At 44.6% G+C, this 20,229-nt stretch overlaps 5 protein-coding genes across 5 annotated transcripts; 2 read left to right on the top strand and 3 right to left on the bottom strand.

The window, feature by feature from the left end:
- Positions 1-106: 106 nt before the first annotated feature.
- On the top strand, positions 107-4,287 carry PAAG_08103 (EF hand domain-containing protein; the record flags this gene model as incomplete). The annotated part of the gene is made up of 5 exons (XM_015846425.1): positions 107-119; positions 259-410; positions 536-659; positions 718-906; positions 977-4,287. The coding sequence occupies 5 exons, from the start codon at positions 107-109 to the stop codon at positions 4,285-4,287; spliced, it is 3,789 nt and encodes a 1,262-aa protein (XP_015700860.1).
- A 3,608-nt stretch (positions 4,288-7,895) lies between these two features.
- Positions 7,896-8,579, top strand: PAAG_08101 (hypothetical protein; the record flags this gene model as incomplete). The annotated part of the gene is made up of 3 exons (XM_002789988.1): positions 7,896-7,974; positions 8,085-8,367; positions 8,468-8,579. The coding sequence occupies 3 exons, from the start codon at positions 7,896-7,898 to the stop codon at positions 8,577-8,579; spliced, it is 474 nt and encodes a 157-aa protein (XP_002790034.1).
- Positions 8,580-11,397: 2,818 nt separating this feature from the next.
- Positions 11,398-13,271, bottom strand: PAAG_08100 (O-acetylhomoserine (thiol)-lyase; the record flags this gene model as incomplete). The annotated part of the gene is made up of 6 exons (XM_002789987.1): positions 11,398-11,596; positions 11,680-12,248; positions 12,492-12,851; positions 12,936-13,019; positions 13,087-13,141; positions 13,219-13,271. The coding sequence occupies 6 exons, from the start codon at positions 13,269-13,271 to the stop codon at positions 11,398-11,400; spliced, it is 1,320 nt and encodes a 439-aa protein (XP_002790033.1).
- Positions 13,272-15,531: 2,260 nt separating this feature from the next.
- Positions 15,532-15,732, bottom strand: PAAG_12505 (hypothetical protein; the record flags this gene model as incomplete). The annotated part of the gene is made up of 1 exon (XM_015847984.1): positions 15,532-15,732. One exon carries the CDS (start codon positions 15,730-15,732, stop codon positions 15,532-15,534), a length of 201 nt encoding a protein of 66 aa, XP_015702416.1.
- Positions 15,733-16,530: 798 nt separating this feature from the next.
- Positions 16,531-16,773, bottom strand: PAAG_08098 (hypothetical protein; the record flags this gene model as incomplete). Its single annotated transcript, XM_002789985.2, has 1 exon — positions 16,531-16,773. One exon carries the CDS (start codon positions 16,771-16,773, stop codon positions 16,531-16,533), a length of 243 nt encoding a protein of 80 aa, XP_002790031.2.
- Between the last annotated feature and the right edge of the window lie 3,456 nt (positions 16,774-20,229).

Genomic DNA, 20,229 nt, shown 5'->3' with positions numbered 1-20,229 from the left:
TCTTCACTTACATAAACCGGGCTCCTTTACCAACTACGTACACCGGAAGATATTTGGAGAGAAGAAACGAGGAGCATCGTTTATGGGAGAGACGGCTGACTGAACAATGGCGGACGGAGGTGAGTGGCCAAATAGGTCTCCTAACCATACATCCTACATGCATTAGGCTAGCAATTCTGGTCCGCAAAACAATACCAGCTTTTTTCTCCATTCCGCTCTTTTCTCACGACTCAATAATATAACTTACCTCTGTTATAGGCCATCCGAACCTGAACCTGACACCAGAGGAGAAGCGGGTGTTTTATAAACTATTTCAAGCGGCGGATAAGACAAATCTCGGCGTTATAACTGGTGAAGTGGCCGTTTCTTTCTTTGAGAGGAGCAGTCTTCCTGCGGAAACGTTGGGTTTGGTAAGTCAGTTTGATCATATTACGCCTTCAGCCTGTCAGGGTCATAAAACTCATCTGTCTCCCAACACGTAACTAAGAGAAAGTGATGTAAATTGACTGGATGTTGCTCTTTTGTCGGATAACAGATATGGCAAATTGCTGATACGCAGAATCGCGGGCTCCTGACCCCGTCTGGGTTTGGAGTGGTTATGCGGTTGATCGGACATGCGCAAGCTGGCCGAGCACCGACGGAAGAATTGGCATTGCAACGTAAGCCTATCCCGAAGGTATTTTTAAAGAAGCCCCATCGCTTACTTGGACTTTTCAGCTGGTCCATTGCCGAAGTTTACTGGATTAAATGATGATATTATGGAGCCCATGCCACAGGCGGCAACCGTCACGGCCAGTCCCCCGCCAGGAACGGCACCTGTTAGAATCCCACCATTGGTTCCCGAAGACGTTGCTAAGTTTACTTCGTTGTTTGAGAGGTCAGATGTTCAGAATGGGCTTCTCTCAGGTAATATCTAGAAATTAATCATTCCAAAAGCCGATTACAGGTTTAATTAACATCGGCGACAAAATTGCAGGTGAAAATGCGAAACAGATATTTGAACGCGCACGATTGCCAAACGAAGTTTTGGGAAAAATATGGAATCTGGCGGACACGAAACAACGAGGCGCTTTAGATGCGACAGAATTTATTATTGCCATGCATTTGTTAAGTGCGTATCGAAATGGCACGATGAGGATCTTACCTCAGTCCCTCCCTCCTGGTTTCTACGATGCGGCTGCTCGACGTGGTGGCGTGCGGATCTCAATTGGTTCGCGGTCCTCCACGGATATACCCCCTGTACCTGCCATTCCGAAGCAATTCAGTGGATCAGGGCTTCCCCAACGAGCACAGAGTCCCCTCAGTCGACCACCCCAGTTCCAGTCAAGTATCCCCGTGCAGTCTACCGGGAGCGACTGGACGATTACACCCCAGGAAAAAGCTCATTTCGATACCGTGTTCACTTCTGTTGATAAAGCAAATTTGGGTTATATTACTGGCGATCAGGCGGTTGAATTCTTCACCCATGCGCAGTTGCCAGAGGAAACCTTGGCCTCCATATGGGACTTGGCCGATATTGACTCCGATGGTCAGTTGAGTAAGGATGAGTTTGCGGTTGCAATGTATCTGGTTCGGCAGCAGCGGACCACTCGAGAGCCGCTGCCGCAGGCACTCCCTCCAGTTTTGATTCCCCCAAGCATGCGACTCCAGCCCACTCCTGCTCCTCGGCTAGTCCCACAAAACACAGCGCAACGCTCTGCGGCAGAGGATTTGTTTGGACTGGATGTGTTTGGACCCCCGCCTCAAGTGGCCCAGACCACTGGTAGCTCCAATACTCACCAGTCTCCCTCATCGCCCACCCAGTCACCACTTGGGACTTCAGCAACATCAACATTCAAGCCATTCATTCCCTCATCGAGCTTTGGCCAGAGTCTCACCCCGCACGTGACGGGCTTATCGAACGCATCTACACAACATCGATCTCCACCACCGTTACCGGCGTCGCATGATCTATTGGGCGATGTCGATCCTGAAGAGAGCAAGAAGTTGACGCAAGACACCACAGATTTAGCAAATCTCTCAAACCAGATTGGTAGCTTGTCAAAGGAGATGCAGAACATGCAAGGGAAACGTGCGGTGGCTGAGCAGGATTTAAACAAAACTAGCCAGCAGAAGAAAGATTTTGAAACCAGACTAGCTCAAGCTAGAGCAATGTTTGACCAGGAAATGAAAGATTTCAAGGCTCTAGAAGATCGGTTAGCGGCGTCTCGTACAGAGACAAAAAAGTTACAACAGGATTTTGCCTTGATTGACGCTAGTCGTCAGGACCTCCAAAACCAATATAACCAAGTGAATGCTGCACTGGACGCTGACCAATGCGAGAGCGCTAGCCTCAAGGAAAAAATCCGCCAGGCTAACGCGCAAGTTAATCAATTGAAGCCGCAGTTGGAAAAGGTCCGTTCTGCGGCTCGTCAGCAAAAGGGTCTAGTAGCCATCAACAAAAAGCAGCTTGCAACCGTTGAAGGCGAGCGCGATCGAATGCAAGGTGAAATCGATAGCACTACCAGGGAAGTAGAGATGTTACAGCACCAACAATCTCAAGCGTCCACTCCCATTTCCCAACCTGCTTCCGTTACAAGCCCTGCACCTTCAACCTCAAGCCAAACGAACCCCTTTTTCAGACGAACGACGGGTTTGTCTGAAAACTTTATTCCTCCTCCAGCATCCCCCCAGGAATCACCAAGAGATGCCCAGAGCGTATTTGAGAATGTTTTTGGCCCATCGTTTACTCTTCCTACTTCTACGGCCACTCCACCGCCACCAACGTCGTTTCGAACTGAATCTCCCGCTCAAAACACTCCAACAGCGGGGGCTGGACCTCAAAAGACATCAGATACATCCTGTTTCTTGACCCCGTCTGCCTCTCCCAACTCATTCGAGCCTCCCCCTCCCTCACAATCTCGGCAAATCTCATCCAGCCAGCTTCCAATTGAAGGCCACCAAACCTCAGAGGCTTCTTCTGTCAAACCGTCCCCGCCAGCTAGTCGTTTTGGAGCTTCTGTAGTCTCAGAATCCGATACGCGCTCGTCAACGAAGTCTCCATTCGATATTGCAGTGGCAAAACCTGAGGTAGATCTGGAGAGAGCGTCAAGCGTGTCGGACGAAGGCAGCAACCAGGCTCGACATCAGCATGAAGCTTCTCCTGTTCCTGGCTCCTTCCCTGCAGACTCAGCGCCATCTGGATCTGTTAAGAAGGATGTCAGCTTTGACGAACTATTTGGTGGCGTTGCCCATGCTCGATCCCCTTCTCAAAAAGCCAATGACTTTGAGGAGGCCTTTGCGGCTATGAAAATGAAAAGCGGGAGCAGCGGTTCTGGATTCCCAGAATCCAGTGGCTCTAAGTCAAATGAGGAATCGAAAGAGTTCCCTCCAATTCAAGAGCTGGATGACGATGATGAGAGTACAGATAGTGAAGCGGCCAGGGGTTTCGATGATGATTTCTCACCTGCTTCACCGCTACGGCCAAATGAGACAACTTCCCGGGACATCATTGCCCCTAAGCCATTCGACCCAGCCTCCGAAAGTTCACTCCTGTCCAAAACGAACGGCCAGGACACCTCGAAGGAAGCCTCATCCGCTGCGCGGCACGAATCTAACGGCATGTCATCAGTTGAGGTAAACAGCACAGGAACCTCTCAGCCAGCTGAACCGAGCAAGAAGAAATCAGCAGCTACTGATTTCGAGGCGGCTTTCGCGGGTTTAGACCTCGCACCAGCGAGAGAAGCAGACGACGATGAAGACGATTTCGAATCACCATTCAACAAAGAAACATCGAATTTTGACATGACATTTGACTCACCCGTTGCACCGTCGAAATCAAGCACAATTGCCAACGCCACCTTCACTTCCAGCACAGGATCAGGCAACAACATTGTAGACCCTGATTTCTTCAGCTTCGACAACCAACAACCGCAAAACCAAAAATCATCCTCTCCTTCTCCCTTCTCGCAGAAATCGGGCCCTTCAACAGCTCCGGCACCCTCTTCAGGAAACGGTACACAAGACTGGGACGCCTTATTCTCCGTCCTCGACCGCTCAAAACTCCCCTCCTACGACTCCAATAGCAATAATAAGGGCGCGTCTTCAACACAGCAATCGGATGCCACAGCAATATCCTCCTTTCCCCAGCCACCAGGAAAGGACGTCAAGCCACCCGGCTGGGCACTTGGTGCCGATTCGGGCGAGGACGATTTGATTCTACAGCGGTTGACGGGTATGGGGTACCCGCGGGACGAATCATTGGCGGCTCTGGAGAAATTTGACTATAATCTTGAACAGGTGGGTTGAAGTCCTTTGCCAACCTACATCAGGTTTTTTTTTTCCTCTTTTTTTTTTTCTTTTCTTTTTTTTTGGTGTGTGTGTGTGTGTGTGTTTGTTGTGTGTTTAAACAATATTATAGAAAGATGGCTGAGTGGATATATTCTTGCGTTGTATACAGGCTGCCGACTTCCTCGCGTCCAAATCATGAGTCCCAGGTCCACGTGGTCCTACATTTCAGACAGATTGGGATTGGTTTTTGGATTGGGATTGGGATTGGCATCGGGATTAATTTTGTTGGCTCTAGGTAGGAGAAATCGGTTTTAGGGACCAAAGTCAGCATACACGAGACACACACATATCCCCCAACTGCATGAGATGGAGAACCCTTACTCCTATGTGAAACTTTGTTTCAAGTAGTCTGACATGTACTAGATATAGTAAATTTCGTTGAGTTGGTTGAGCTATTGAAAGTTTCTTTTTGTTTTTCTTAACCCTACTTCCATTTCCTGTGAGAATAGGGGAGCAGTTATTAGTTTAGTGAGATTTTGCATTCTCTTTCTGGCACTCATGCCAATGGTTATTTTTTTGAAACAGTTTTCTAGCAAAATAAATTATGGAATTCGGGTTTGCGTATGTTCAATCCGATTCGAATGTCCCCATCAATATATCAATACCATGCCCCAAGTTTCTGTTGGCAATTTCAAATATCGTGGGCTCAGGATCCTACATACCTGACCAGACTCAATAGACTGCAGAAGCTGACAATGAATATAATCTTCCGTTCAACCACAAGAGATATTTTTGGTAGATATTCACATTCACCGGTCGCGTGGCAAAAGGGCTATCACACAGATGCTGGTAATCAGAGACACAATGAAATCATGCTGTGAAAAGCACAATATTTCTGCCATATTGGAATGGATCTGGGATGTCAAACCCGTTGTTTGGTTGAAATTGAACACAATTGTCATGGCAACCCCGCAAATCAAGATCGAACCCCGCCGATCCTTCAAAGAAGTGACTCTCCAGTACTGCTCCAGGGTGTAAGTGGCGAAATGAAGAACTTGAGTGTGTTAAAACTAAAATGCGATAACTAACTAATACACCATGGTGTCTTTCCTTTACAGAAGATTGTGGCCCTGATGAGATTATTTTTCTGGGGCTGGTTGATCAGAATTACAGAAACGGTTTTGAAACGCTGTATCCTTAAAAATCATGAAATGTATTTGTGACCGCGATCCCGTGTAACTCTCAAACAGAGAATGTGATTGAAACATAATATCTCTTGACTTCCTGTCCCTCTTTTCCTGTTGGTTTCAATAAGGAATGCCTTTTCGAGAGTCGTTCCTGTGGTTGAGGCGCATGGAAAGCGACATCATCATCGACAAACTAATACCAAATTCTGGCTCTTTTCCTCTCTACGGAGTAGGGGACATGTCAACTGTGTTAGAGAGAAATCCAGTCTGACGCAATGTAGCCATGTTTCATGAAGATGGATATATCTGGAAAATGATTTCAGAAAGCTCATTCTTTTTGGATGTTGGCAGATATCCTTAGCTTACGCGCTGCTATCTTTAAGAAGACACTGCAACTTCACAATGAGAACACCAGGCACTCCAAACCCCCGTAGAAATGGAATCAGCATATTGGAAAGGTTCCCACTGATTCCCCACACATGTTGCAGCACAAGAGCACACCTTCTTATTCACATTGCCCAGAAATTCCTCCTCGCCGGTACTTTATAGTTATAGAAAGCCCGCTTCAATGGCCATTGCGCAGACCGAGCTTGTTTGGAGGATTTGATATCCACAGCACGACCACACTTTAAAGATGCCATGGTGTTTTATTGTGTGGAGATTGGGGGTAGAGTTGATGAGTTCACATTGAAATGTCATGAGTTATTATTGAATCTCTATCACCAGACAGCTTAGCTCGTCATAAGTATGAAATTTTCCGGGACGTCTTTAAAGCGCGGCTCTCGCACCCTCCTCGCGCTTCTCTGTGCCAACGAAGGAATGGAGAATCTGAGGCGGTGTGGCGTCGATAATAATGTCCACTGCAGTAGGCCGAACGGGAGAGACCTGAGAGGAGAATTTCAAGTATAACAAATAAACAGAACCAACCAATTTTATTTTACAGTTAACTATGCTTCATCAGGCTGGCTCGGTTCTTCGAACATTGATGTCTGCCAGTATTTGAGCAAGGGTCAAGCACGGATAAAGTCGGGTGCTCTGGCAAACTGGTTGGCTGATTCTTCAGCCACACTCCGACTGGCCCATCCATGATGCTGCTGCTGTCCATCTTCATGTTTGGGCGTGCTTGGCACTCGGGCTTTCATGCCTGTGAACTTCAACTCATGAAACCCGTGTGGCGTCAAGAGGGGACTGGACTGGATAGCAGAACAAATCCGATTCAAGTCCTGCATCCAGCGGTTCAGCGGCTTTCGAGGTTAAAGCAGGCTGAGAGTTCCTGGTGAGAGGGTCACATCCCACCAAATGGGCCTCTCGCTAACGCGTCATCTGTTAACAATTTAAATTGTCCCGTGCAGCGTCATGCGCTGCTTATTTTTTCATATGGTCTACACCGAGGTCGCCAACTGCTTCTAGACATACGTAATAGTTAACCACACACAGCTATGGCATGGCATGACTCCCCTTGACAGACCCAGCCACAGCAAGCAATAACAAGCAGCTAACTAGCTGTGGCGGATTCAGGCACTCCTGGATTTGATTCTGATCAAGAGGCGGCGTGATGTGATGACCGGACAGCCCCCATCCCCGTTCTTATTTGCTAGGGAGATGCCGTATGGGGGCATAAATGGCTTGGGTTAGTTAGCTCGGGAAAAGAGCATAACGTTGACTGGCTGGTTCAATCAAGACGGATGCATTGAGTGCAGAGCAATGTATCTCTGCTGCGGAACTTGTGGTGGCAGCGACGAAGTTGAGTTAGCGAGGTCCCCCCTCGTAACTATACGAGGTCATGCCGCCCGGATTTCCTTTTTCTGGCCTTTTGGCCATCCGGTAGTTATTAGTTTATATTTGCACTATTAAATTAAGTATAAAATTTTCTGTGGCAAGTTAGCAAAGTTTTTTATTCTATTATTATTTTAATTTCCATACCCCCTCCTCCGCCGAGTGTATCTTTGCTCCTCTTCCTCAACAGCCATGATCTCCCTCACGTCATCGGCCAGGTAACTAATTCACCTGCCACCAAACAGACGAACAAAACAATCCACAATATTAATATCTGCATTAATTGTTGAGACCTTGAATCCTGGAGCTTAATCCCCACCAAAAATTTAGTTAGCCAGCAACCAGTCAACCCCGATCTATCTGCTTTCGCCCACACAAATCCTGGCCTTGCGCCCCCGCTTGAGGAACTAAATTAAAGTCCTGTCCATATCTTGTCCCTCCTCGTCCGCAGACCTCCCATGTCATCTGCAGTCTCTCTGCTTGAAATACAGCCTTCTTCCCTCCAACAGCAAGGGTTCACTTCGCGCCCTTATAAACCCCAACCATCTCCTGGCAACTTGACTCTAGGACTGTGTATCGTCATCATCATAAAAATCAGGCAATAAACGGCCGCAAAGGATCTATATTCGCTTCTGGAGGTTGTATACAACAGGCCATTCCGCCATGACCCAAAATATCATCCTTGGCCTGCGCAGCATCCAGGTGCTCTTTGCCATTATTGTCCTCGGTCTCACAGCCTACGGTATGTCATACCATCCACCAAAAGAGATAAAAACTGAAAATAAAATAGATGGGTGGGGGGGGGGAATAACTTAACTTCAACGTCATAACTAACCATCATACCCTCCCTAGCCGTCAACTCCTCGCAAGGGAGCTCCCCGGATGAAGTCAACTTCCTTCTCTTCGACGCCATATGGACCATGCTCATTGCCGTTCCCTACCTCGTTCTCTCACCACTCTACTTCCCCGCTGTAGCGCATAAGTACGCCCTCATCGCTACCGAGGCCATCACGCTGCTCTTCTGGTTCGCCGGCTTCATCGCTCTCGCTGCCTCGCTGCCCCCAGCTGGCCTTTGCAAGTACTATACCATCTGCAAAGCCCTGCAGGCTGCGACGGTTTTCAGCGCGTTTGAGTGGTGCGTTCCCTCGCTTTTGTTGTTGCTATATATATATATATTTATTTATTTATTTGTCTGGGGTTAACTGGACTGTATGTGCGGTGTTAATACTTTACAGGCTCCTTTTCGTCGCAACGGCTGTTCTCGTCGTCGTCCTCCCCTTGGTGCGTGGCAGAGAAACTCACAAACCTGAAGCGGGAGTGAACATGCAAGCCCATGCCGGCGTGTAATTCGCAAAATCATACATCGCAAAATTAACCTCTCCCCTGACGATCAATCTATGCCATTTTGTCTCCTTTTAACGCTATTATGGTTACGTTTGCCATGGAAGTTTATTTGCTTCAGCGTACATATGCTGTTATGCTTGTGAATCTGATTAATGGAACTAGCCGTGATTTGGTATAAATAATACTTGATACCCCCATCATGCTCATTTACTTGCTGATCTGTCTGTTATGTTTCAATTTTATACAAAATTATTCTATGCTGTGTTCTGCTGCTCTGCATCTTTTTAAATCCACCTATCCCCTTAATTTTCCCCTAGGAGTTTTTGACGAACCCTATGCTTTAGTGCCCGTCGTTTATCCTCACCGATATTGTCTCTTCCTGTATACTGCAATGGATACGCTCGCATCTCATGCTTGCGCTATAACGCCGGAGCCCCTCAGATGCAAATCTCCACTGAGGTTTATACCCCTTTTGTTTGCTCTTTTCTGAGGAATTTTACTACGTAACAAGTTGATACCCGGAATTCTCCGTTTGCTTCAGTTGTGGGAGGAGCGCGTGGGAGGAGAAGAGGATATGGACCTGTTACGCGTCACCGCGCTTGCGTCAAAATTTGCGATTTGGTTGATATAAATAATAAATCATAATACTGTTTTCAGGAATTATCTTGTGCAGTCGACTGTTCTGTAAAATATAGCATACTTTAAAAAATGAAGTAAAAACACAAACAATAACAATAAAATATGTTATTGAACTGAAATAATATGTGTATGTCGCTCATGACAGATTTTCCATTTGGAACCTTCCTTGTTTCTTCTTTTCCTTTGGGCTTTCTTGCGGCTGGTCGCTTCGGATTCTTTTACGGCGCATGCAGAGCGGCATTCAGCGCTATCTGCAAAATGTATGCACACGCGCTGCGATGATGTTCTGTGGGACCTCGGGTTTTTGCTGGGCAGACGACCAGGAAAGAGTTGGTGATTAAGGCCAAGGCCTAGGCCTGCGGCTGGAAAGACTGAAAAGCCATCCATCCCGTGAGATTTGGAAGCGCATTCCAAGGTTGGCGGTGTCTGGTGGTGCTGAAGCTAAGCGATGGCATGGGACACGGTGGGAAACATAGTTATCTTTGGATAGCTCAATAGGGATGATGGGTGGGTACATATGGATGTGAAAATGGGATAAGAAGAGAGAGCTGAACATTTTGAAATTTAAGAGAATGAAATTTGTTTGCATATATGTTCCTGATTGCATAACTGGTTATAGGTTACGCAGCAGTGGCATGCGGGCTGCATGTCCCGATGCAGCGCATGAACATATGCACGGAGTAGCCAGGTGGTTAGATATTTAAGCTCCTCTCTCTTTGCAGTTAACTATCTGCTTCCACGCTCCGTGGAAGCAGATCATGAGCTACATCTGTATGCACAGACAGCCTGCCTAGAATAAAAAGATATATGCGTGTGAAGTATAGCTAATCGCTCTTCAATGGAAGGATTTATTATTTATTAAGGGATTCTATGAAAATTTAAAACGGAATGTACCATGTGAAAATCTCTCAATTAACTCGTCAATTCTTAGAAGAACAGTTAACTATTAACCAGATGTTATTTATGAATGAGAACAGAGCGTATGATGTCATAGGTGGATGCAGTTGGATATTTTCCAAAATATGCAGAATTTGGGGTAGCTTCAAGTCAGTTCAAAAAAATAAATAAATAGCCTGATAGACACTAACATGACAAACGCTACTAGATATTTAGTTATACTATTAATGATAAATTAAGAAACTCGTTAGCCCCTTACAGCACATCCTCGACAGCTTTATCATGCCCCTATCATATACATCTGGCCCCTCCAACCCCAATGTTCCCTCCCGCGCCAGCGGAACACATGCTGGGCCCTGCACTGTGAGGATGGGGGTGAAAAAGGGTATTGGCGTACTAAGGTGTTGAATGTCAGTGTCCAAAAGAAATGGGGTCCTATGGGCCCGGTTCCCCGGGCCGGGCTCCCCGATTGAAGTTTCTTTAATCCTGTCTGTTGAAGGGGATTACGCATACTGAGATGGAGCAGTGATCTAATATTACAGCGCGGTGACTTATGGAGATGCTGTTAGTTTTCCCGCTTTCCGCTGGTGCGAAAAGTCTATCTGATGAGCAACATTTTAGCGAAGTTCACTTGACATGAAGATGTCCTAGATATAGTTATATATAAGAACTCCACACAGACGTCTTTACGAGCTCGGTCTATCCAGAAACTCTAACTATGGAGTTTAACCCTGAAATAGGATCCGTCGAGCATGCCACCTAATACGGCGTGGAGGTTCCAGGTTCCAGGTTCCAGGTTCCCTTTTCTCCTCCTCTTAACTCCTGAATATTGCTCTATACTTACTAGGTACCTACCAAGGTATCAATTATCATCGACAGGGTTTATCTGGGATTCGTACCGTGGATAGGCTTTGGTAATATGTCCGGTTATGGATGTTTGTTTGGTTCTATTTATTGACCGCTCCCATTCCTCCCATAGGTTACCACGGACCAAAGGATGAAAGCCGGCGTAAAATAGTAACTATCCGTTAACTCACCCCTTAACCCAACAAACAACCAAAAATAAAAATAAAAATAAATAAAAGAAAAAAAATTTACGAGTTAGATCTCCCGTTTATCTCCCGTTTACATAACCAAGTGCGAAACCACTCGGAGGAGGTATAGTTATATCTAAGCCTAAACCTGCGGCGCACATCATCCTTGGATAGCACAATTTCCAAGTCAGGTGGAGAAACATAGTCCACTGGTTGACTTTCTGCTGTCCAAGAAAACTCCATCATCCAACCTAATTACTGTCGCTAGTGACGACACTGCTGGCCTTGAAGGACTGTACAAAGTCCGCAATGATATCGTCAATATGCTCCGTGCCAACGGAGATACGAATGGCGTCCTGCGTTACCCCGGATGCGGCACGCTCCTCATCACTGAGCTGCTCATGCGTCGTCGACCATGGGTGGATGGCGAGAGTCTTGCAGTCACCGACACTGTTAAAACATGCCATTAGTGTTCATCCCCATCTAGGTAGTTATGATAACCCAAATATTGGACAGGGAGCATGGAACCGTACTTAGCAAGATTCGAAATGAGCTTGAAGCCATCAACAACCTGGCTACCCACTTCGGCACCCCCTTTAACACCAAACGACAACACGCTGCCAAACCCACGCTTCAGGTACTTCTTTGCCGTCGCATGGCTAGGATGACTCTCCAACCCCGGGTACGAAACCCAAGAGACATGCTCATTCTTCTCCAGCCACTTCGCCAACGCCAGCGCATTGCTGGCATGTCTCTCGGAGCGGAGTGACAGCGTTTCAATACCAAGCAGTAACTGCTGTGCCGCGAAGGGATTCAGGGCAGAGCCCAAATCACGGAGGACGTCAATTCGAACGCTGACACTGAAGGCGCCCGCACCAAAAGATTCACAGAGCTTGAGGCCATGGTAACCCTCAGATGGCTCGACAAATTGCGGGAAACGGGCTGCGTGCTTGACCCAGTCGAACTTGCCGCCGTCGATGACGACGCCAGCGATGGTGGTTCCGTGACCACCAATCCATTTTGTAGCGCTGTGCACAACGATATCGGCGCCGTGCTCGATGGGCCGGAAGAAGTAGCCGCCGGCTCCAAAGGTGTTATCGACCTGCCGTTACGGACGATTGTTAGCTGCTAAAGTTGTGTGCTTCATATATATATATATATATATATTCCCCTACCAAAAAGAAAAGACACAGGAGAAAATAAATAAATAGAAGCACAAATGAGGACGCCTTAAAACAACAATAACAACAACAACAAAAAAAAAAAAAGAAAAGAAAAGAAAAGAAAAGAAAAAAAAAAAAAAAAAAAAAAAAAAAAAAAAAAAAAAAAAAAAAGGGCAACATACAACAAACGGGACCCCTTTCTCATGCGCAACTTTCGCAATGGCTTCAAAATCTGGAACATTAAATTTCGGATTCCCAATAGTCTCCACATAGACACACTTGGTCTTGTCATCGATCTTCGATGCGATCTCAGCCGGGTCGTCGCCTTTGACGAACTTGGTCGTAATGCCCATACGTGGCAGGAAGACCTTGAACTGGTTGTATGTGCCGCCGTAGAGGTTGGTAGTGGACACAATATTGTCACCGGCTCTCGCGAGGGCGGCAATGGCCATGAACTGGGCGGATTGGCCGGAGGAGGCTGCTACGGCTGCCAAACCACCTTCTAGGGCAGCGATGCGCTTCTCAAAAACTTCAACGGTGGGCTGTATACATATCAACAGAGGTTAGACAAGGTTATGTTCACGTCCTCCACATTAGCTGAGATATCCATGGATAGATAAACATACGTTTCCAAGACGGCTGTAGACATTGCCTAGTTCCTTAAGAGAGAAGAGCCGGGCGCCATGGGCGGAGTTATTGAATGTGAAAGACTGAGAACATTAGCCGTGGACGCGCTACACCCAGCAAGAATGGAAACTTGAATTTTCAGAGACAAACAGTCGAAGCATAGATGGGGACAGCGCGGGAGTTAGTGGCAGAGTCTGGCTCATGTCTGGGAAATAGGAGATTTTTGTTAGTGATTTTGCATCGAGGGCGAAGTGGTGTTAAGGCCATGAGAAAATCTCTTACCCGGCGTGCAATTGAAGTGTTTCAAACTTCTGGGTGACCTCTGCGGAGGACATATTGGGCAATCGTCAGCAGTTGGTGTATAATGAAGAGAAAAATAGGGTAGAGAAATGACGCAAGGCACGGAGATGGTCGAAGATAGAGCAAGTGTGTGTATGTTTGTATGTATATATATATATATATATATATATATATATGTCTATGTATGGACCTAGGAATCTATCTCAGGAAGAGGGGTTATAAAATAATTCACTGGGGCTTAGCGCTGAGGTGAGAGGGGCAGTTGGTTCTTGACTTTAGGGTTAACTATTGGTGACATCAAGGAAAAGCGAAGAACTGAAGCAAATGGACGAATTGCCAACGCGAGGACTCCGGTCACTTCCATATATAGCTCTTGTCCGCCAGAAATCCTGCTTCCAAAAACAAAATCAAAAATATTGCAAGCGAAATCATTGTATCATTGACCAGCAAACCCGACTTAAGAAAAATGGCGTGACGCAACAAAAAGTTGTTGGTGGAAGCTTGCTGTGCTGTGCTCTTCGGATCAAGAACTGGTCGAGTAGTTATTAGTTATTTAGTGAACTGATTACCAGACGCCACCCAAGTGCACAATTCTATTCTGGATTCACTATTTTACTTCGCAGTTTCGTATCTGCTAAATTTGGGATATCCAGGGCATCAGAAGCTGCCAAACCCGCCAGCCCTGTTGCCGCAGCTCATTTTTTACGGGCTAGCAAGTTATTGCTGCAACCTGGCTTCGCTTTTCCAACAGCTGACAATCTCAAAACTTCGAAGCCGACGCCAGGGTTCAAGATAAACTCTTTCATCGGTTTATACCTTCCAATGATCCTTGATACAGAAGTTGTTCATTGGGTATGTAGCCAGCGCCATTCGGCTGTCAAGTTTAGGGCTGACTGGCTGACAAGCCGACAGCCTTCTGAGCTGAGATAACAACTGGGGGAGAGGCCTGTATTGAATTTGGAATTTCAGGCGCCTAACAAAAATACTGCAAGGAGGCACGGGATTTCTGTTGAATTGTCAGAATCAAAGCTTTTGACTCTATCTCGGTCATGGCTCTATCCTCATCTGTGCAACTCAATAGCTATTGTTTTGGTTGAAGCCAAAGATCTGATACCGATCTCAATTACCTCAGGCATCTAGCAGCCAAAAACTCTGCTGTTAAAAGTTATACATAGTTACAGCAGCGTGGAAGATCCTAGTCTCAAAGAAACGGGAGCCCACACATTCCGGTTGAGGGGCCAAGTTTGTTTTCAGTCCATCCTCCATCCCCACATCGCGGTGAAGGGATGGTGATGTGACGACACGGTAGGCACTTCGTCAAGGAAAATGCATGTACACTACGTCGGTTTGATTGAGAATTGCTGTGATTGACAGGGGATCATAGAAGATAATGCCAAAAATTCCCGCATCTATCCCCCATATATCCCACTTAGCTCTTCGGGTGTCTAAAATACCCCCGCGTTGGTTCATTCTCGTTGTATGTTCTTGGACCTTAATTCTGAGATTCTAGGGAAATTCTAATGTTTTTGGTAATGATATGGCAGGGGGCCTTTCTCATTAAATTCATTGCCCAGGTTATATCTGATAGCAATTTGTCACGGTGGGCGCGGGTGAACAAGCTTCCAAGGAACAAGGATTCCATGGGATACCCAACTCAGCGTACTATTCGCTGTCCATGAGAAATATAAAACGGACATTTTATCCAACCATTCGCAATCAAATAAAAAGAGGCAATTTCCAAAAATGAGTTGGACAACTGATATCCGATATTTCTCATTCCCGGTATTCAGATCCAGTCGATACGCACGTATCGATATATGAGAACCCGAATCCTGGGTATGGAAGCTCCGCATATTCTTGAGAATAAAGTCATAAGCATTCTGCCTAAGGTTATCCGAAATAAACTTCGGGCTCCAGTCGGACATATTCACCAGCTTCTTCAACTCGCTCCAGCATGGCCAATAAGGAGTTTTCGTGCTAGTACCTGTGTTCTGTTCATGAATGAAAGCCAGATATTACTCACGGAATACTTTTGAGGTATGATTCAGCAAGAGACTAAAGAACACCTGTATCAGGTCGCTGCGGTGGAAATTCCATATTCGAACGAGGAAAGGTAAGACCAGGTCGGCGCGTCTTGGTGGACTTTATTTGCGACCTCTAGGACAGAACGGCAGGAAGGGGTATATGTCAGGACTTCTAAGGTAACAGCTAGACGCTTGAACTGCAGATACCAATTGTTCAACTTTCCCGTACGGTGTGGGGCGCCGTATTCCCCGACATTAGAATAGACAGAGATTAGTTCTGCGATGTGCGCGTTGTTTGCGCTGGGGAAGAAATTCGACTTGATGTATATATAGCTAGCTGGGCAGTCATGATAATGTTGGATTGGGAGTGGGAGAAGAGAGTTCCTTCGTCTTCCTGGCTGCCGAGGACAAATTTGGCGAATCTGCCCTCCAGGAGCAATTCATCTGGTGACTTAGCAAGAACTTCTGCCATCGGGACGGGGAAGGCATGACAAAGAAATGGAAAAAATAGCTTAGAAGGCTCGGAACCGCGTTCATCGCATTAAGCAAGGTATCGCATTCGACCTCGCGCAGGCAGTTCAATGTGTCTGCGGAATTGGAGTATCCCGCATGTTTAGCCACAGTGTTGTACACCTCCTATCCCTTGAATATATCCACGAGATCTGTAGGAACAACATTGCCACAGTTCATAATACAGCTGCGAAATAGTGACTTGCCTTTGTATATGGTCTCCATCATACATTACCATATGATCAGATGCTGAGCCCGGCAAACTCTCCCCATATAGTCACCGCGTCCGGGTTTCCACCAAATGCGGCAATGTCGTCAGCGATCCACTCTAACTCCAACCTTTAATCCAACAGCCCTAAATTGGCGGAGCCGTCTGCCAACACCCCCTTTCCTGGCAAAAAGTCCAATCCGCCCACAACATAATTGACGGACACAGGCAACAATTGGCTTTCCCGTCTTCCCCGATGCGGTAACCCAGCTTGCTTGAAATGTTGAAGAGGGAGGGAGATCCAGTCAACTTCAACCCTCCTCCCAAACAAAAAAAAAAAATAAATAAATAAATCCAGAGAAGCACAGGCAACTTATCTGACTCAGTCGCGCCGGCTTGCTGGCTGGTGGATGGTGATATAGAAATAGTCTTCTCCTGCATTCAAAACTACTTACTTTTTGGAACAGGGTAGTATTCACAAGTTTACCCCTGGCTGGGGGTGTTATCGCATCATCAAGTTCATTGCTGAAAAATAATTGGGGATATGCGAGTTCATTCTTTTAGCTTCATATTTCCCAGAAGTTCCGCGATCAGCTGCGGTGATTTGAGATGCAGTGGTCCAACAGGAGGTTTGGCAAATGGGATACTGGGTAAAACCTCGACCCCAAGTTTTTCATCTCCAATAATTGTTGCTTGCGGATGAGAGATGGTAGCTGTGTGAGAGCCGGCTCTCTTTGCCAGAGAGACTTGGCTGAGCGGAACAACGGCTGCTGCAGCGAGCCAGAGAATCTTCATTTTGGAAAATGTTACTATTCAGTCAGGAATTTGCTGGCTTTTCAAGGTATCCTGACATCCAGTTGAGGAGAAATCCCCATGCTTCTTATTTAGGCGGGTAGCCCCATTGGGACAATTTTCCAACATCCACATCTTGCAACATTATTCCAATATTTCCGCATTTCTACCCGATGATTACCATCCCCTGTAAAGAAAAGATGGAGATCAATGATTGCGCATGTGGCACCTCTGGATGGCTGGATAGAATCCTTAAAAAGGAAACCATATACTGCGGATAGCACCATGTTTTGTAGATATATGAGGAACCCTGCAACGCACCATTTCACAAATTGTTTTCTTTCACATTACGCAGCGCACATGACTGCCAGTAGAGATTGAGGTGAACCATCTCTGCTCTCTGTAGTTATAGTGCCGTGCTTGTGTGGATATTTTTCTCCAAGGTTCCACTTGAGTTTTCTGGATTTGCTTGGATGCTCCATTTCACCCTGCAAAAACCAGGGCCAGGATGGTTTAATATTCGGGTAGACTCTTCCTGGGAGGCATACCCTTGTCCCCAGAGGGAAAGGAAAACGTTGTTATCTGTAAATGAAATGTAAACATCAACGCCCATTATCATTGGAAATGCATTTGTGTATCTTGGACAAGGATAACTGGAGAAAGGAACCGGCAGAAATTGGAACGCAAAAGACATAGATATCTAGAATAGCAAGAATAGCAAATGTAAACAATGCAGATGGATGCTTGTGCTAGGATTGGAGGAGGGCCATCATTTTCTCCCTTTCCTCTTGGCAGGAAATAGATGATTATGACATTTGGTGCAGATTACCCCATCAGTGTGCTGGATAATGAGTAATTTTGGCTGGGTTTTCTCCAGGGGTGTAGAAAGTATTGAGTTTTTGACCTCCACTCACTCCTGTCAATCAACAGCTGGTGGAGTTGACAAGAGTTTCACCTATATCCTTAGAAAATATAGTCATGTCCAGCCCAAAGACTGGGTTGCTGAAACCCCTTAGAAATAATATGTTGCGTTCCCAGCAGGTCTGCTTCTGGGAAGAGAGAAGCCCATGCCATTGGTAAAAGAGAAAGAAGAGAGAAAACCTTCTGAAGGAACCCATTCCTGGCTCATACTCCTAATTTGATATATTTTCAATCTTTGTGTTTCCGTGTGCTGCAAAATCACAGAGGCGAGCCAAATACACAACATCACTTATCATACAGATGAAGGCCCACCCCGCCTTTCACTAACCCAACCTGGCCATAATAAGGGATGAACTCGTATCCCAACACTCAGATGCAATGAATCCAGGTCCCCATTTGATCAACATTCAGTTTAAAGGTCATGAGAGTAATGATGTGCATCATCCTCATCACCCCAGGTTATTACAATTCATCAAAGATAAAGACTTTGCAACATAAACAGTGGAATCACAAGAAGGTCAAGTTGGTACCAGTGACAGTGCCCAATGGATCAGACCATCAGTGCCCTTCAATTGGTGCTATTCTCCAAAGCCAAATCATGATGAAAAATCAAAAGAGAGTTACACCAAGGTTTGAACTTATGTCAAGCTGATATTAGAATATCATAAAGGGAGCATGCTGTTGGCCAGGTTTGACAGCTGACTCTCCGCCTGCTACACGTGATCTAGATAGCGTATGTAACTATAGTTAAAGGTAGTTAACTAATGTAGCTTGCCATCACATAGATGATGACAAATGTTAAAACAACCAACTAATACACTGTAGTTACTTCGCCAGTAACTTCTAATATATAATCTGTGTGGAAGCCTCCATTCTGCGTATCAAGCTTTTCTTAAAGTAGTCAGTGAAAGGCTGGAAGCAACTGCATACAGTAACTATCTATATATTAATTCTTCATCTGATTTTTTGACACAGAAAATAGAGACAGTTGTTGTCACAGCTTCAATCTAGGCGTAGGGAAAACAGGTGTTTGATTGCCCACTAGATAAGCTATCTTGATGAAATACTAAGATATTTCCTAAAACAAGGGTTTGATGAAGGCTCTATTTATATACCCCTTTCCTTAGTGCAGTTGCTAGGTCGTTGCTAGCCGGTTCCCGTGTTTACAGGGTATTTGTTTACAGGGTAATTGTTTACGGGGTAATTGTGGGGTTGGTTGCTATGCCGTTGCTAGGCAGTTGAAATTACCCTTTTTAGCCCAGTGGTCTTACGCTGTCAAGTAATTTGGACGGAGCCCGTTCTACGCTGTTACAAAAGTTAAGCTGAAGCTTTCATCAGCTCCTCACATGTAAACAGATGGTCAGACTAAGATTGTCAATCAATATCTGACAATCAAGCTTTGCTCATATGTTAACTACTATCAGAACAACTAAGATGAATGATTATCAATAATGAATCATGCAGCTGAAGCTCTGATAAATAAATCAACTGAAATAACATTCTTTCTAACTGTTTATGAATATAAATCTCAAATGTTCTTTGATTAAAAGTCATTGTCAAGAATACTATCTAGAAAGAAAAAACTCAAATAAGAAGATACTCAGCAACATATTATTTAAATAAAGAAAATCTAAAAGCTGACAGCTGATAATATGAGAAAAATATAAGAAATCATGAAATTATAAATTAACAAACATCATCAGAAGTCAAACTTTGAGATAGAAGATAAGATTTTTCTATTATTCAAAAACTATAAAATTTAACACCTTAGCAGAAAGCTTATAGAATAAAATAAAAGCTTTTTTAAAATCATTAAGAAGATTAACAACAACTATAGACTAAGTTTATTAAATTATATGAAGATTTAATCAATATTCTCCTCTGACAAGCTACAGAAAGCTGCAAATAATCTTGTATCAGAACAACTAAATAAGATATCAGAATTAGTTAAAATATAGAGTAAAAATAAATAATAGATTAAAAATATTCTAATGAATTATATCTTTTATAAAAAACTTTAATACTGAATAAAATAATTAGAATTTAATGATAATTTAATATAATATTTAATTTTAATTTAAAAAAATTATCACATATAATTCAAGAATTCTATACTACAAATTCAATAATAGCAGAACCTTTGAAGTGATTAAGTAAATAATTGAAGACTTGAAAAAAGAATAACTATTTAATAGATTATGATGATGTAGAACAGACTTTGTAGCCTTTTTAATAACATAAGACTGAGGCAAACAGTAACTGCAACTATCTAAGTACAGTAATCACAAACTGCCTAAGTATTGATATAGCAATCAACTTTACAATTACCTCATATATGAATAATATATAAATATAACAATCACATGATAACTGCACTGAGAAGAGTATTAAAAAAAAAGTTATATAAATAAAATCTTCTTTAAATTCATCTTTTAAGAATTATCTTAGTATTTACTCAGATATCTTATCTAGTTGATAATTAAATATCTGTTTATCTATATTTAGATTGAAGCTGTGATATAATATTAAAATTAATAA

This window comes from Paracoccidioides lutzii (assembly GCF_000150705.2).
Source record: "Paracoccidioides lutzii Pb01 unplaced genomic scaffold supercont2.29, whole genome shotgun sequence".
Taxonomy (NCBI): domain Eukaryota; kingdom Fungi; phylum Ascomycota; class Eurotiomycetes; order Onygenales; family Ajellomycetaceae; genus Paracoccidioides; species Paracoccidioides lutzii.
Note: the sequence above shows the minus strand (reverse complement) of the source record. Positions and strands in the feature narration are given on the sequence as shown.